The sequence below is a fragment of the Bubalus bubalis genome, chromosome 14 (genome assembly GCF_019923935.1).
Source record: "Bubalus bubalis isolate 160015118507 breed Murrah chromosome 14, NDDB_SH_1, whole genome shotgun sequence".
NCBI lineage: Eukaryota > Metazoa > Chordata > Mammalia > Artiodactyla > Bovidae > Bubalus > Bubalus bubalis.
This window is the reverse complement of record NC_059170.1, coordinates 50,833,488-50,851,588: the sequence shown is the minus strand read 5'-3', so window position 1 is coordinate 50,851,588 and position 18,101 is coordinate 50,833,488. Positions and strand designations below refer to the sequence as shown.

The 18,101-nt window shown below is 45.2% G+C and overlaps 2 protein-coding genes across 20 annotated transcripts in view; one reads left to right on the top strand and one right to left on the bottom strand.

Annotated features, from left to right (window-relative positions):
* CACNB2 (calcium voltage-gated channel auxiliary subunit beta 2) overlaps positions 1–4,429 on the top strand; it is a 431,110-nt gene extending 426,681 nt beyond the window's left edge. For all 15 annotated transcript variants that reach the window (XM_044928076.2, XM_025264317.3, XM_025264319.3 and 12 more), the window contains one exon: positions 184–4,429. In XM_044928076.2, the coding sequence (XP_044784011.1) occupies positions 184–672 (489 nt within the window). In that variant the 3' untranslated portion in view covers positions 673–4,429. The remainder of the gene's footprint in view (positions 1–183) is intronic.
* An 886-nt stretch (positions 4,430–5,315) lies between these two features.
* NSUN6 (NOP2/Sun RNA methyltransferase 6) overlaps positions 5,316–18,101 on the bottom strand; it is an 82,181-nt gene continuing 69,395 nt past the window's right edge. For all 5 annotated transcript variants that reach the window (XM_025264325.3, XM_025264328.3, XM_025264324.3 and 2 more), the window contains 3 exons: positions 15,486–15,634; positions 8,363–8,488; positions 5,316–6,567 (listed from right to left, as the gene is read on the bottom strand). In XM_025264325.3, the coding sequence (XP_025120110.3) occupies positions 6,352–6,567; positions 8,363–8,488; positions 15,486–15,634 (491 nt within the window). In that variant the 3' untranslated portion in view covers positions 5,316–6,351. The remainder of the gene's footprint in view (positions 6,568–8,362; positions 8,489–15,485; positions 15,635–18,101) is intronic.

The window sequence follows — 18,101 nt, the reverse complement described above, 5'->3', positions numbered from 1 at the left end:
CCTATCTGTCTCTGAGCAGAGGTGTGGCTCAGTGTTCACCCAGGTGTAGAAAGATCTCAGCATTTATATTATATTGGATTTGATGTTAATTTGTAAGCGCCTAGGACAGCGCAAAGGGACTGGACTTAAAAGGACTTGCCTTTGTGACAGGGGTTCTCCTGTTATTTGCTCCTCTGTCTCCAGGGTTCTCAAGGGGATCAGAGGACGGATCGTGGGGCTCCGGGCCGCTCTGCTTCCCAAGCTGAAGAAGAACAGTGTCCGGAACCGGTCAAGAAAGCCCAGCATCGTTCCTCCACCCAGCACCACAACCATCGCAGTGGCACCAGCCGAGGCCTCTCCAGGCAGGAGACCCTGGACTCGGAGACGCAGGAGAGTCGCGACTCCGCCTACGTGGAGCCCAAGGAAGAGTACTCGCACGAACACGCGGACCACTACGCCCCCCACCGTGACCACAACCACCGAGAGGAGCCCCACGGGGGCGGTGAGCACAGACACAGGGAGACTCGGCACCGCTCCAGGGACCCGGACCGAGAGCAGGACCACAACGAGTGCAACAAACAGCGGAGCCGCCACAAATCCAAGGATCGCTACTGTGACAAGGATGGGGAAGGGGCGTCCCGGAGACGCAACGAGGCTGCTGACTGGAACAGGGATGCTTACATCCGCCAATGACTCTCCTGCCCTTTTGTGTTGTTGTTTTTTTTTTAAGTCTTGTATACCCACCACCCACCCACATCGATCTTGGGGGGAAGGGGGTCTACACTGCAATCATGTGATTTGTCTTGTATATTTTGTACTGCTGTTGCTTGGAGAGCAACAGCATGAAATAGAGTATTAATACACTTTTTTTTTCTTTTGTAAGTGCTCTATCAATTGGCCTGGAAAGGCTGCAGGCCTCTGATTGTCTACGGAACCTAGAACCCGGTCTGGGGTAGCTGCCACTCGAACAAATCTGTTGCCGTCTGAGTGGCGTTGGTATTTTAAGAAGCATAGCTGATGTTTTCGAAAATGTGGTTGATGTATCCAGTGGGCTAGAACTGGCCCAGATAAAAAGTGGAGTTTCCTGATTCTTGCCGATTTTTTAATATGTAGGCACTTGATTTGCATATTCATCCATGGACCACTGTTTCTTGCTTGTACCTCCGGCTGACTAAATTTGGGGACAGATTCAGTCTTGCCTTACACAAAGGGGATCATAAAGTCAGAATCTATTTTCTATGTACTAGTATTGTGTACTGTATAGACAGTTTGTAAATGTTATTTCTGCAAACACCTTCTTACGATAATTATATATATTATATATAATATATATATATATATATATCAGTTTGATCACACTATTTTAGAGTCTTAATGCCAAGTCAGCAGACCTGCTTTATGAATTACAGGGACTAGAAAAGCCCACCTTCAGGAAATTTGTAATAGCATCAACTCGACGCCCATCCCCGTTCACTAGAGTCTGTACATACTGTAAATACGTGTGGCTGCTTGACTTGAAAAGGCTTGATTTCTGAATGTTTCACCATCCTTGTAAGTTTATCATTTCTGACCATAAATTATGGGAAATATATAACCAAACTCCAAGGGTTGTTCTACTCCGTGCAGTTCACACTGATTGTGACGACCACGTCCTGCGTAGCTCGTGTCTGAGGTCACAGCACTGGAGTCTAGGAGCTGGAACCCGTGTGGGTCTGGGGGTGAGCATGTGCGAGCAAGTGGAGGGTGTGAGGGTGGAAGACGCAAGAAGCATCCAGCCTGGGCCACCGGCGCACACCCACCTGGCTCCGCCGTTCACTATGCTGCTGCCGGAGCCGCCAGGGGGCGTAGCGGGGAGCTCGCTGCCAAAGGAGACTCGCTCAGAGAGCTCCCACCTGCTGGCTCCTTGGTCGTGCCCCTGGAGAGGAAAAATACGGGCCGCTTTTAACTGTGAGTGTTCCACTGGAAATGTCTGATCTCTCGTGTGTTCGAGTGTCTGTCGTAGGGAGAAACGTTTACACAGCTTGTAGAATAATTTCAGGGGAAAATCAGAGACCCTGATTCCTCCCGCCCCACTGGCTGTTCCCCTCTTATCTCCTCAATCCATCGCCTCCTGTTCCATCCCCATCTCCCCCACCCACTCCGACACTTTCACTGTCCGTCAAAACCTAGAAGTGCTTCTTAAAACCAAAGTTTCTGCTCTTCAGAAGAAATCAGGGCAAAATGAGGTGACCTGAAGTGAACAAAGATGTTGAGGTTTTCCTGCGTGGGACACCTGCCCTGAAGGAGAAGCCAGAAGATGCTGAGCGTGGTGTCAGGGACACGTTGTCGGCAGCCTGCGAGCTGGCTGTCACGCTGAGGCTGAAACCTGCTCTGCCTCTCTTATGTGTCCATCTGTCCAGTAATGCATGGACAGGTAAGACAGTATTAGGTGTGCACGGACCTGGCACTTGAAGTCTGTTCCTGGAAAACTCCTATGATTGCCTACCTTCAGACCTGGACATTAAAAATTCTTATTTTGTTAAATAAGGCTATTTTTATTTCGCTTCTTTGGTTATTCCAGGTTCTTGCCAAATATCCTTGGACCTTTACAAGTAAAACTGTCTCATGTTTAATTCCTTATTTTCCTCCCCCAAAGAAAACTCAAGAGTTATAAAAATGAATTATACATATAGTGTTTTATCAGATAATAGAGGAACCATTTCCCTCAATCTGTTAATTAGCTCTGTACTCATACCTTTATTGAATATAAAAACACTAGTCATAATATATAAATTTTCAGTGTAAATTAGTCACATCATTGGGAAACCATGTTCCAATTAAAGTTACTTTTATAAAATACTTCCAGTCAACTTTCCATTACAGTAAGATGTCCACTAATCACCGGCCCCCAACCTTTCCTATACAAAGTTACATCCCAGTTCATGATTTTGGAATATTTAAATTCTAGAGGTATAACTGGTATGTATCTTTTTTGCTGCTACCATTAATCCCTTTCAAAGAACTACATTAACGGATTCCATTTTTAAAAATTTTGTACCTGGACCTTTCGTTTCTCACTTTACTGTGAAACACATTAGTCCAAATCAGAGTGTTCCTCGGAAACCTCTAGTGTAGGATCTGACATAAGCGCATCTATCTGTGAAGACTGTATAGTGGGTGTATGTGTAAACGGTGTGTGCGAAATATGTAAATGAAGAAACAATCCCAAGGACAGTGGGATATTTACTGACTCATAGAATGTAAAATTCTAAGTCTTTTCACACAGCAAAGGTTTCAGCTTAACCAACTCGGTTGTAGAATCATGATTTTTGTAGTTAACCTAGAAAATGCTGGAAATGTTCTGAATAGTTCTGTGGTGTTTTTTTTTTTTTTTTTCCTTGTCAAACCCATTTCGGTTTTCCCTCTGCTCTCTCTCTACTGCTCATTTAAGTTACTGTTACAAAAAGGTGCTGCTAAATGTAGGCCGTCTTAGTGATCCTGTACTTCAGGACAATGCCACATTTGAACATGGTCTGCTCTGCATTCATGTCAAACCTTCACTGTCAGCTACACCAAACTGTTCAACAAGCCTGGTTTAAAGTCATTCAAACAAATAAAGAGCTGGCTTCTGCACTGTTTACTATTAGTAGTATTAATTGCCATTTCAGGAGTGATTCTTACAGGTGAAAGTATGTTGAACACTTACCTGTACTTCCCTCACGCGGCTCATCTTCCAGGGGCGGGGAGGTCATGGGCTGCAGTCCCCTCCCCACGACGGCTGACAAGTGCCAGCTTCCAGCAGGTCAAAGGTCTCCGGGGGTCTGAGCACAGCAACGTCAGCTTCCTCTCACCTTTATCCTTACGTGTTCAGCAATTCTTGCCTCTGATGTTGAATTTTATTTTTTCCCTTTTAAACTGATCCATCATCAGATCTTCATTTTAATCCTTGTCCTTGGCTCAATGACATGCTGCTGCTGGTCCAATCTTGTTAACAGGTCAAGAGTCACTCTGGTGGAGACACAGGTAATTACATGTCTCTGGGTCAGTGGTTGAATTGTGGCTAAGTTACATTTTTAAGTATTTGTACTTTACTACTTAAAATGTGATACACGGTTTTGAAGTAAAATGTACTCACTGTGGAATTAAAATGCTTCTGTTTCAGAAATAACTATGACAACATTAAATATGTTTAAAAAAAAATGTATTCGTTCTCCTCCACACTTCCCTTTCTTCCATCTATCATATTTTTTCTTAAATGTCTGTGTTCCTTAGGATTGAATGTGTTTTGTGTTCCAATTTGTTGTTGTTTTTTTTTTTAAAGAAACCACTGGAAAATGTCTGTTAAAGGAACAAATGTTAATCCTATTTCTTATCTGCCATTACTGTTTTCAACATGCAAATTTTTTCTTCTGTTTTGCCTGTACTGTTTATATTTTGGTGTTTGCTGGTATTAATCAAAACTTCTCATGTTTGCTGCGAGGCTCCTTCCCGACCATTTCCATCCCAGCCTAGCACCTAAGGTTCTGCAGAGAGCACGAGAAGGGATGGCCTTTCTGTGTTTTAAAATCACACTGAAAGTTCCAGGGGTATGCCGAGCCCTGGAAACAAGTACACAGGTCAACAGTGTTTCCTTTAGACAGATGACACCTGCTGGGTGTGAGGCAGAATGAGGGATGGAAAGAAGTCAGTTACATAGTGAATCTTAGGGCACTTGGTGTGGTTTTTCCCTCCTTCAATAAGGGAGTAACAGTGATCTGCTCTGAAGCTGTACAGAAAGGACAAGGTTCCTGCCTTCCTGGGGGCAGGTGTCAAGGACATGCCTTGTTCCCTAGGGTGATGTGTCAAGTGCTGGGACAGGAGGAGTCAGAAGTCCAAGGGGTGCAGAGACGGCCCAGCTGCAGAGAAGAGTGTGAAGAAATGCTCGCTCAGAGCAGAGGCCTCTGAAGATCTCACCTGATCTGAGACCTTGCACTCTTCACTACACAAGAAGAGTTTCGAGAAATTCCTAATGTAGACCCTTTGCTGCTGTTGTTTAGTTCCTAAGTCACGTCCAACTCTTTTGCAACCCCATGGACTGTAGCCCACCAGGCTCCTCTATCCATGGAATCTCCCAGTCAAGAATACTTAAGTGGGTTGCCGATTTTCTTCTCGAGGAGATCTTCCCAACCCAAGAATCAAACCTGCATTTCCTGCATTGGCAGGCAGATTCTTTACCACTGAGCCACCAACGAAGCCCAGTGGAGACCTGTGAAAGGAAGGGAGGGGAAAAAAACTATTAGGTGTCCACTTTAAATGCCCAAAGGCTCAGGAATTTTGAGGTGATTCAAATTAACAAAACAGATCCATTTAACATGACATGAGACACCTTTTAACCCATGGTGGGTATTTTAATAGACCGTATCTAAAAAGCATATGGGATGAAGCGAGCCCACAGTTACAGTCATTTGCCAAAGGCAGTCCACATATACCGGCCACTGTGGGAGATGTCTGGTCACCTCTGTGGTTTGGGTGATTTCAGATTTGATGGTGAAGTAGTCTTGTTTTATCTTGATCTATCCTAGTCACAGCTGCATGGTCTGGGGTTGGTGTTCTATGGAGTTGGCAGGAAAACACTAAGGCCTGGCCACTTCCCAGCTCTCACAAGATGGTTTTCTCTTTCTCACCAATCATACCTCTAATAATCTGTATCTTCCATTAGATGATGAAAGGTACCCAAATTCTATAATAGTCTCATTTTTAATCTACAGAGTTAAAATTCATTTTAGTTTTTAGTTTAAAACATGAAGGAAAAAGAAAACACAGTGAAGGGTGACTGTCACTTGGGAGTGATCCAGAACTCATCTGAAGAGGGGCTGATATACCAAACAGTAACAGAAGAAGTCAAGTGAAACCCTCAGCTTGGTTCCTGGTCCATGATAATAAGTTACGGACTACACACCCTGAATTCTGAAGGAACTCATACTTAGGAACTCAGTAACAGAAAACATGTTTTATAACCAAATTAAATACTGCTAATTTTACTCCTTTTGTTAAATCCACTCATTTTAACATTAAAAATGACTTGCATTCTTTACAAATTAAAACAAAGACCCCAAATGAAAATACGTTCCAGACATCGACAGGCACCTCCTTTTCTTTATACTCTAAATCCATAAAGGAAAAATTTTCTTAAAAATGCAAAATATAATCTCAACACACACCCCACTCCCACCCCAACCCTCCAGTTTCTTTCTCTGTGAAGCGGAGTCTCTTGATTACTGGTGGAACAGCTGGCAGCCTTTTCTCTTTCTCCAGCAACCATGACATCAATCACATGGTTTGATGAGAGTTTGGTTTAAAAAAAAATAATAACCACCAGGCACACATTTGGAATCTTCATTTCTAAAGATCCTCCTACTGTGTGCTTTTGCATTTTACAAATTTTGCTATGAAAAAACCTATACAATCCTTATTTGCCAGCCAAACCAGGTCTTCTATGCTGGCGTCTCTCAGAGAACCAATGTCACGGTCCAGTGACCGCATTGCAGAGGGATCGAATCGCTGCAGCCGTTTCAACTGTTCAGGTGACAGGCCAGCTCCAAGCATCCCTTCTCCTCCCACCTGTGGGTCCTGCTCAGGAGAAGAATAAACACAGATGAACATCCTCGTGTTAGTAAGAGTGCCTGTGCACCATTTATGTTAAAAGACAAACTGAGTTGTAACTACCACCAATTCCAGAAACAGAAAAATAAGTAAATACCTTTGTGTGTGTGTGTGTGTGTGAGAGAGAGAGAGAGAAACGGACATGCTGCTTTTCTGTATAATAAAGTAGGATAATGGTAAGAGCAGTCACTTGATGACTGAACTCCTAGGATGGGCTTTATGCTCATCAAGGACCACAACATGCAGAAGGCCTGAGCACCAGTCAGCAACACATGGATTCCAGGTGCAGCTCTGCACATCTTAGCTGTGTGACTTTAGAACAATAACTTACCTGTTTCCTCATCTACCAAACAGATAAAATACTCAGTATTTTAAAATAAGGTGATATCATGCCTGACATACAGTGGACACTCAGTATGTCAGTGGGCCTGACATACTCATGGGCATAATCACGAGATGAAAATTCAGCTTTATTTGTCAGACCCTCCCAAAGCTGACAGGAGGCACCTGACAGGAGGCCTCTCTCTGGTCCATACCAATGGGATGATAAAAATTTCTCTTTTTTTGTTGTTTTTTAAATGTACTAGAGTATTTAAAGAGATGAGAAAATGAAGGCTGCGCTGATTAGAAGAATAAAGAATCATAAGGAACTGAGTGGTCTGTGCAAACTGCTACTCCAAAAATTGCACAAGCCTAACTTAAGGCACCGTTTCACAGATAAATGTTTGTTACTGAAGATACATTTTCTTAGGCTTATATCAGAAAACCTACTGTCTACTAACACATGGTGGGGTTCCATCTCTTGTGGTATACATTGAATATATATGCATACACTCACACACACACAAAATTGGAGTGAATTCTCAAGTCTTTTCATCCCAATGTAATTATCTTAATTTTTGAGTCTAGAAAGCATCTCCAGATTGCTTTCTAGTTACGTATTCAATTACTTACTAGAATTCTGTCCTAGAAAGTCTGAAGTTAAACGTCCAATGTATCTGAATTAATGTGAGCATTACTACAGATTTAAACCTAGTCTCAAACATCATGGGCAGAAAAATCTAGTCATAAATATATTTTAATAAAAACCTGAACTAAAAGGCAGTGCTAAGTAAAAGAAAGTGCAAGGGAGTTTTTAAAATGTTCTATATCGTATCTAAGAAACCAAAGGAAGAGATAAACCTGCACTATCTTCCCCTGTGTGGCTAGTCTTTTGAATCCCGGTTATTAAAGCCTGTTTGGGCTTTGATATGTCATGAGAAAAAATGCTCACCATTTCCCCAAACCAGAAAAATACAGGTCTGAGAGAGGGGAAAAGGGTTTTAGAAACAAAATTCCAAATAACATGAACAAGAGCCACAAGTCAAACATGTATCAAAAATCCACCTGAGTTCTATGGTCATTTAAACACATTACTGACTGGGGGATTTTTGCAGAAATTAACACCTGTGGCTGGCAATTCGTTATGTAAGTGAATACTGATGCGTCTCCAGTCAATAACATTTGGATAACAAAATACGTATTAACACATCTCTGGTCAGTAAGAGTAAAGGCCTGGAAATCCTGGATCAGGATGTGAAAATTCCAGATGTTCCGGGACCATCTGGAACGGCTTTCATCGGAAAAACCGCCCTGAGCGCCACAAGATTTGTTTCAGGAGTTTTACATGACGTATCCCTTCATGTAACTCTCTGGGTTCATCACCACACTTACGTTCCCGTGACCTACTGGATCACCTGGAGAGAGCTGCCACGGGCCTCACCTGGTGCTGAAGCTGAAGGCCGGGAAACGTCTCGAGGGCCCAGGCAACCTGCTCCTCATTTTCTGCCAGGGTGACAGTGCACGTGCTGTACGCCAGCACGCCCCCCGGCTTCAGCAGCGCCACCGCCTGAGGACAAGAGCGGTCAGACCACGGGCGTCAGGAGAGCAGGCACACAGTTGAAATGCACATGCAAAATAACATCCGGAAGTGGAATAATTTGCACAGGACATCTACTGAACGCTGGCAGAAGACCTCAGCCTTCTGAAGGGACAAGAAAACCTCCACATAACCGGGCAAAAGGAAAAGGCAAGAGAATGGAATCAGGACGGGCCCTGCACCCTAGGGAGAGAGCTGTGAATGGAGGAGGAGAGATTCCTGCGCCCTGGCAAGTCCCCTCACTGGCGGTGGAAGAACCCATCCAGTCTGCAGCACCCAGAGGAGTGGCCCGCTCAGAAGGCTGGCACCTCCAGCCCGTGCTCCTCAGTTTGAGATGTCCGTCTGTCAGTTCAGGTGGAGACTGGGTGCAGAAGCTCGGGCTTTGGAGACAGCCCCAGGGAGAAGCCCAGGGTTGGCTGCATGGGGACAGCTTGAAGAGGCGGCATTGTGGCAAGTGAGGCTTCGTGCAGCAGCAGCCAGGGCCTGACAGAGAGGCAAGGCACTGTCATCGGCGGGGGGCACCCAAGGAGAGAGGCAGAGAAACCATAAGAGCTGCCTACCCCATGCCTGTTCCGAGGCAACAGGACAATGGTCACACAGGCTCTGGGGGTGGGCGTGTGCCACCAACACCACTGTGGGCTTCACAGGCAGGCCCAGGCCACTGCCACCGCCGAAAGACCTGCAAGCGGGCACTGTCACTCCCCTGCTATCCCGGGAGCAAGCAGTGGCCACCACACCTGCACACCCGGAACGAGGGAACCAGGGCCAGCACGTACTGAGGAAACAGGCAGCAAGCATCCACCCCCTCGATTCCAGACAACACAGAGGAGTAGACGGACCTGACCTCTCTTCTCACAAAAACACCAAAACCACAACAAACTGCCGAACCACTGCCAACATGAAAGGACTGGAACCTACCAGTAAAGAGAGTCTGCTTTCAAAGACGAGGAGGAGGCCACAGCGAGACGGCAGGAGGGGCGCTTTCGCAACATAAATCCCATACCCACTGGTGGGGGACCCACTAACTAGAAAATAATTATATCGCAGAGGTTTCCCACAGAGTGAAAGTTTTGAGCATCACGTCAGGCTCCCCAGCCTGAGGGTCTGGCATCGAGAGGAGCAACCCCCAGGATATCTGCTTTGAAAGCCAGCAAGGCTTGAATGCAGGATCTCCACGGGACGGGGGAAAACAGAGACTTCAGTCCGGGAGGGCACACGCAGATTTCAGGTGCACTGGGACCCAGCGCAAAGCAGTGCCTCCACAGGAGCCTCGGCCGGACCCACCTGTGGGTTGTGGAGGGTCTCCTGGGGAGGCGGGGGTTGCTGTGGCTCCCTGTGGGAGCAGAGTCACTGGGGGCAGAGACCCCAGGGAATACCGATTGGCGTAAGCTCTCCAGGAGGTCTTTTAGCACCAAGACCTGGCCCTGCCCAACAGCCTAGAGTGTTGGAACATCTCCAACCAAACCACCAGCAAGACAGGATCACACAGACTCACCACCCATCAGCAGACAGGACGCCTGAAGCTATACTGAGCTCACCCACAATACTAAATGAAATAAGCCCGACAGAGAAAGGCAAATGTCGTATGACATCAGTTATGTGTGGAATCCAAAAAAATGATACAAAGGAATTTACGTAAAAACAGAAACAGACTCACAGACTTCAAAAGCAAATCTCCGATTACCAAAGGGGAAAGGCAGCAGGGAGGAATATACTAGGAGGCGGAATTAACATATACATATTACTATATATAATACATAATCAGCCAGGGACTACCATATAGCACAGGAACCCTATCAATATTCTGCAATAACTTACATGGGGAAAGAATATGGAAAATAGTAGATACATGTATAACTGATTCACTTTTCTGTACACCTGAAGCACAACATTGTAAATCAACTGTACTCCAACACAAAATGAAAAAGGACACATGCACTCCCATGTTCATAGCAGCGCTATTTACAATAGCCAAGGCACAGAGGCAACATCAGCAGAGCAATGGATAAAGAAGGTGTGGCACATATACACAAGTCAGATTTCACAAACAAACACAGTTACAAAGGGGAAAGGTGGAAAGTGAAGTGAAGTGAAGTCGCTCAGTCATGTCCAACTCTTTGTGACCCCGTGGACTGTAGCCCATCAGGCTCCTCCGTCCATGGGATTCTCCAGGCAAGAATACTGGAGTGGGTTGCCATTTCCTTCTCCAGGAGACCTTCCCAACCCAGGGATCAAACTTAGGTCTCCTGCATTGCAGGCAGACACTTTAACCTCTGAACCACCAGGGAAAGGTGGAAGGGAGGGATAAATTAGGAGTTTGGATTAACACCTTGGAAAAGACCCTGATGCTGGGAAAGATTAAAGGTAGGAGGAGAAAAGGATGACAGAGGATAAGACGGTTGGATGGCATCACCGACTCCATGGACATGAGTTTGAGCGAGCTCTGGGAGTTTGTGAAGGACAAGGAAGCCTGGCGTGCTGCAGTCCATGGGGTCGTAAAGCATAAGACACAACTGAGCGACTGAACTGACTGAATGACCAGGATTAATATACACACACAACTATACATAAGATGGGTTTCCCAGGTAGCACAGTGGTAAAGAATCCACCTGCCAAGGCAGAAGGCACGGATTAGATCCCTGGGTCAGGAAGATCCCCTGGAGAAGGAAATGGCAACCGGCCCCAGTATTCTCACTTGAGAAATCCCATGGACAGAGGAGCCTGGCAGGATACAGTCCGTGGGGTCGGTAAAGAGTTGGACATGACTGAGCAACTAAACAACTATATATGTAAATAATCAACAAGGACCTACTGTACAGCACAGGGAACTCTGCTCAATGTTATATGGCAGCCAGGATGGGAGGGGAGTCTAGGAAAGAATGGATACATCTGTATGGATGGCTGAGTCCCTTTGCTGTGCACCTGAAACCATCACAACATTGTTAACTGGCTATACCACAAGGCAAAATAAAAAGTATCCAAAGAAAAATACGATTATTGAAAAAAAAAAATGTTCCAGACCAGATGCATTTCATTAGTTCAGAGCTGTTTCAGCCCATCTGGACCAAGACTTTTCCCAAATATGATCATTCAGTTTCATAGGTTTGCTGCTACCGCTAAGTCACTTCAGTCGTGTCCAACTCTGTGCGACCCCAGAGACGGCAGCCCACCAGGCTCCCCCGTCCCTGGGATTCTCCAGGCAAGAACACTGGAGTGGGTTGCCATTTCCTTCTCCGATGCATGAAAGTGAAAAGTGAAAGTGAAGTCGCTCAGTTGTGTCCGACCCTCAGCGACCCCTTGGACTGCAGCCTTCCAGGCTCCTCCGTCCATGGGATTTTCCAGGCAAGAGTACTGGAGTGGGGTGCCACTGCCTTCTCCGTTCATGGGTTTAGATACCATTTTTATGCTGAAAATTCACCATTTTTAGGTGAGACTCCTTTTTGATTTCTGTTCCCATATATTCAACTGCTTTCTCAATATTTTTCCCATCCCACACTGAACACCTACCTTCCTCTGAAGCCTCCCGGAGAAGGATCCCCCCATCCTTCCTGGGGTACAGGCCCCAACCCTGGATCATCTTTTACGCCTCTTTCCCTCACGTTCCTGTCCGTCCAGTAAATCCTCTTGCCTCTAGCTTCAGAACAGACCCAAGAGTCTCACGACTCCCACTGCTGCCATTCTGCTCCTAGTTTCATGATTTTTTTTTACCTGGATTATTCCAACTGTTTCCCACCTGCTTTGTTCCCTGCCCTCCTCCCATCTATTCTCAACACAGCAACCCAAGTGGTGCTTTTAAAACTGCCTCTTCTCAGTTCAAAACCCTTCCCTGGGTTGTTCCCTGGTGGCCTAGGACTCTGCACTTTCACAGCTGGGGCCCGGGTTCAATCCCTGGTCAGGAACTGAAACCATGCATGCCTCAAGGGACGGCCAACAGAACAAAAAACCCTTCCAGTATTCCTTGTCATCACTTGGAGTCAAAGCTCACGGCCTCAGAGTGGCCCTCCCGACGTATGTACAGCAGCCCCTTGCAGCCTTCCCCTCTGTGTGCCTGGCTTGTCCTGCCTGAGCCCCACCAGCCTCTGCAGTTCTGGCTGGTGCGGCACCCCTGACTCAGGACCTCTGCAGCAGCCCAGAGAGCCTGTTCCTTCCCTGCAGGGCTTGCTCCCTGCGCATCATCCATGTCTCTCTGCTTCCACTTTGGGTGCCCCCCCACCAGCTCCTCTCTTCAGTTTGCTCCACAGGGTCACACCTTGGATACACAAAATCACTTACTCATCTCTCTGTTTATATTCCTCCCCAGTTAGAAATGCAGGTAGCACTATTGGTCAAGAACCTGCCTGCCAATGCAGGAGATGTAAGAGATGCAGATTCGATCCTTGGGTCAGGAAGATCCCCTGGAGGAGGGCACGGCAACCCACTCCAGTATTCTTGCCTGGAGAATCCCATGGACAGAGAAGCCTGGCAGGCTCTACTCCATGGTGTTGCAAAGAGTCGGACACAACTGAAGTGACTTGCAAAGCACAGTACCAGTTAGAATAGAAACCCCATGTAAGCTCTAACAGACCAGTACCAATGTGTTCTTGCGATTGCTTCAGTCCAAGGAAACTGTATTGTGTTAAAAATTGTAAAAATTACTGTGATGATTCATTTAGCAAACAGAGGTGGACAGATGGGTTTTCTTTAATTATGTCTTCTATGTACCAAAACAAATAAATTACTTTAGTTGGAAAACAAGAAAAGAAACCTCATGTAAAAGGGCAAGGGTTAACTATCACATCATCAGCACCTAGAACTAGCACACAGGAGCTGCCCAGTAAGTATTTGTTCACGAAATCAAGTGTAATATGAAAATGAGCCTGCCCCAAATAATGAAAGCTTTTTTCAAATCCCTAAATTTTTAAAAAATGTTAATGAAAATTTTTAAAAATGTTAATGAAAATCTTAAAAAAATAAAGCATATACTAATATCTCTTAACCATAGTAGACTGATCAAAATTTAAACTTTGCCAGCTGCTATTTGAGCATATTACATGGCTTTTCTCAACAAATCTTATCACTGCCAGAGGAATGGTTACGGTCTCCAGTGAGGCAACCCCATCAGGTGGAGGCATCCTCCCCATTTCTCAGTCATGAAACCCAGGTATCCAGAGTAACTGATGCAGAGGCACTGTATCCACAGTCTCAACTCCCACCCTCACCCAGAGGCTCATGTGCTGGATTTTACTCTCTCTTGCACATGGTCAGGGGCTCCTTGTCACTAAGACCAACACACTCCTCCCAATGGCCTCTTAAAATCCCTAAATGAGCTGAAACAAACAAAAAGCCAAGTCTCTTAAAGCAGGGTCCTAATTTTTTATCCTTGGCCTTCCCTGGTGCCTCAGCAGTCAAGAATCTGCTTGCCAATGCAAGAGACACGGGTCTGATCCCTGGGTCAAGAAGATCCCCTGGGGAAGGAAACGGCTACTCACTCCAGTGTTCCTGCCTGGGAAATCCCATGGACAGAGGAGTCTGGCAGCCTATAGTCCATGGGGTCGCAAAGAGTCATACATGACTTAGCGACTAAACAACAGGAGCAACAAAATTTTACCCAAATGTCAAAGTGGGTTGTAGCTATAAGCAAAGCTTCTTTTTCTCTGCTTGCTGTTTCAACTTCCAGGATGCGTTCTCTCAAGACCGTATAGAAGAAAAAGCTGAAACAATTCACTCCCAGTGCCACTTTTGGGTAGGAAAGGAGACACCAAGAGTGCTGAAGAGAAAGGCACTCAAAGACAACTCCAGAGAGGGACTCGTCGGAGCACATCCGCTGTTGCTATAGCTTGTATGTTTATAATTAGAGAGCTGAGAGGAAATGGCGGGACTGTCTTCGATCCAATGCTGTCTGCATCCTGGGAAATCCATGAAATCATGTTTGCAAGGCTGAGAGAAATTCTCACGTGTTTTATCAGGGCCTCCTGTGAAACACCCTGGAGACCAGTCTGACTTGCTGAGTTGGCCTGGTCCTTCTACATCCTACACTGGATGCTGTCACGTCCCAGTTTCATGAATGAGTTCACCTCTGTTGGACTTCCCACCTTTAATTCACTAAGATGATTAGGAAGTCTATTAAAAGCTATTTACCTATTTATCTAATTATTTTGCCATGCCCACACGACATAAGGAATCGTAATTCCCCATTCAGAGATCGAACCCGTGCCGCCCCGCAGTGCAAACACAGTCTTAACCACTGGACTACCAGGGAAGACTCAGGAGTACTTTACTTTATATCCAAATGTTTTACATCAGTTAGTAACCCGATGTTAACAACCCTCTACTTTTAAGGTAAAGCAGAATGTTTCAAATTCATTCAATGTCTCAGAGAAGACATTCTACTACTGCCTGCGATGAGAGAATGAGTCGATGTAAAGGAAGACTAGGTCTCTGGTGCTCTCTGTGTGTGGTATGTATAAAACTTACCACTTTAGCCATTTTAAAGTGTAAAATTCAATGGCATTAAGTATTAATATATTCACACTGTTGTACAACCATCACCGTTATCCATCGCCTGAACTCTTCCAAACTGAAACTCTGAACCATGAAACATTAACTCCCGATTCGTCCTCCTGCTCCTTCAGCCTCCGGCAACCTATATTCTACTTTCTGTCTCTATGAATTTGCCTTTTCTAGACACTATATAAATGAATCACACACACCATTTGGTCCTTTTGTGTCTGGCTTATATAATTCAGCATAATATGTTCAAAATTCATCCATGTTGTAGCATGCATCAGAATTTCATTCCTTTCCAAGGCTGGCTAAAATGTCATTGTTTGTACAAACCACATTTTACTTATCCATTCATCTACTGATGGACATATGGGTTTTTCCCACATTTTATTTACTGTGAATAATGCTGCTATGAAAACTGCTCTCAGTCTTTAAAATATCAAACTAGGTCACCTTTCTTCCACAACAAAGTAGCATCACATACCACAGTGAAGAGTTTTCGCTGTAATGGTTGGTAGGACATCACTTCTTTCAAAGTCCAAGTACATGCCATGTTTGGCCTCTGTCCCATTCCACTGCAGGGAGCATCGAGAAGAATTCGGTCAAACGATTCTGGTAAGAATGGAGGTTCTCCTGTAAAGAAAATTATAAACATATTTGTGGAAGGGCACAGACAGCGCCAGCATGCTAGGAATTCCACCAGAGGGCTCCAGGATCTTTCTACGCTGTCCAGGGGGGTGGGGGTGGCACAGAAAGCTTCTGCAACTAGGAAACCCATCAGTGGGTGCCAGAACCCACCCTGCTGTTCTATAAGGATGCAAATACCACTCCCCCCCACATACATACTGGGAAACCTATCAGTGCTAGGACCTGCCCACGGCATCCCAGGAGGGCACGAATAGCTCCCCTAAGACATTTCCCCAGAAGACGGGCTGAAACCACAGCTGAACCTCAGGGGCTGTGTGAGTAAGAAGAATAGCTGAAATCCCTCCTCACAGCTGCTCAAACTGCCAAGTCACATCTCTGTGGACAGCTTCCTAAACTCAGCACCTACAAAACATCCAAAACTGCTCCTGCAGCTGGGACGGGTCTGGCTGTAGCAGCCATGGGTCCAAGACTGAACCAGGAAGAGGCAGAAAATAAGAACAGACCAATCGCAAGTAATGAAATTGAAAGTATAATTAGAAATCTTCCAACAAACAAAAAAGTCCAGAACCAGATGGCTTCATAGGTGAATTCTATTGAATATTTAGAGAAGAGCTGACATCGATCCTTCTGAAAATCTTCCAAAAAACTGCAGAGGAAGGAACACTTTCTAGGCTCAGTCTGTGAGGCCACCATTAGACAAGTGTTAGTCACTTAGTTGTGTCCAACTCTTTGCGACCTCATGGACTGTAGTCCACCAGGCTCCACTGCCCGTGGGGTTTTCCAGGCAAGAATACTGGAGTGGGCAGCCATTTCCTTCTCCAGAGGACCTTCTTGATCCAGGGATGGAACCTGGGTCTCCTGCATTGGCAGGTGGATTCTTTATCATCTGAGCCACCTGAAAGCAGAATGTGTAAAAGTCGCTCAGTTGTGTCTGACTCATTGCAACCCCATGGACTGTAGCTGGTTAGGCTTCTCTGTCCATGGGATTTTCCAGGCAAGAACACTGGAGTGGGTTGCCATTTCCTTCTCCCCTTCAGACAAAGATACCATGAAAAGAGACAAGTACAGGCCAGTATCACTGATGAATACTGACGCAAAAATCCTCAACAAAATATTAGCAAATCAAATCCAGCAACACAGTAAAAAGACCATACACCATGATCAAGTGGGATTTATCCCAGGGAAATAAGGACTTGTCAATATCCACAGATCAGTCAGTGTGATATATAACATTAAAAAATTAAAGAATAAAACCATATGATCATCTCTATAGATACAGAAAAAGCTTTCAACAAAATTCAACACTCATTTATGAGAAAAACTCTCCAGAAGGTGGGCACAGAGGGAACATATCTCAACATGAGAACAGTCATATATGACAAACCCACAACAAACATCATACTCAATGGTAAAAACCTGAAAGCATTTCCACTAAGATCAGGAACAAAACAAAGATGTCCACCCTCGCCACTATTATTCAACATAGTTTTGGAAGTCCTAGCCATTGCAAGCAGAGAGGAAAAAGAAATATAAAGAATCCAAATTGGAAAAGAAGTATGACTGACACTGCAGATGACATGATACTATATGTAAAAAATCCTAAAGGTCCCACCAGAAAGCTACCAGAGCTCATCAATGAATTCAGTAAAGCTGCAGGATACCAAAGTAATACACAGAAATGTCTTGCATTCTTGGACTTCCTCTGTGGCACAGAGGATAAGAAGCCGCCTGCCAATGCAGGGGACACGGGTTTGATCCCTGGTCTGGGAAGACTCCACACGCTACAGAACAGCTATGCCCGTCCACCACAACTAGTGAAGACCCATGCTCTCGGGCCAGCAAGCTGCAACTAGTCTGCACACCGCAACTACTGACGCCCACACGCCTAGCGCCCATGCTCCACAAGGGAAGCCGCCACAAGAGTCGCCTGCGCGCTGCAACAGAGAGCAGCCCCTGCTCTCGGCGATTACACAGAGCCCACGTGCAGCCATGAAGACCCAGTGCAGCCAAAACGAATAAATACAGCAGCGTGTACGTCTCACACACACACAAAAGAAATCTCTTGCATTCTTATACACTAACAATGAAAGATCAGAAATAGACATTAAGGACACAATCCCACTTACCAGCACATCAAAAAGAATAAAATACCTAGGAATACTTCTACCTAACGAAGCAGAAGACCAGTACTCAGAAACTATAAGATACTGATAAACAAAATCAGAGATGACACAAACAAATGAAAACATATACCATGTTCTTGGATTGGAAGAATCAATACTGTGAAAATGACTATATTACCCAAAGCAACCCCCAGACTTAATGCAATTCCTATCAAATTACCAATGACATTTTTCACAGAACTAGAACAAAAAATTTTACAATCTGTATAAAAACAAAAAAGACCCTGAATAGCCAAAGCAATCTTCAGAAAGAAAAACAGCAGGAAGGC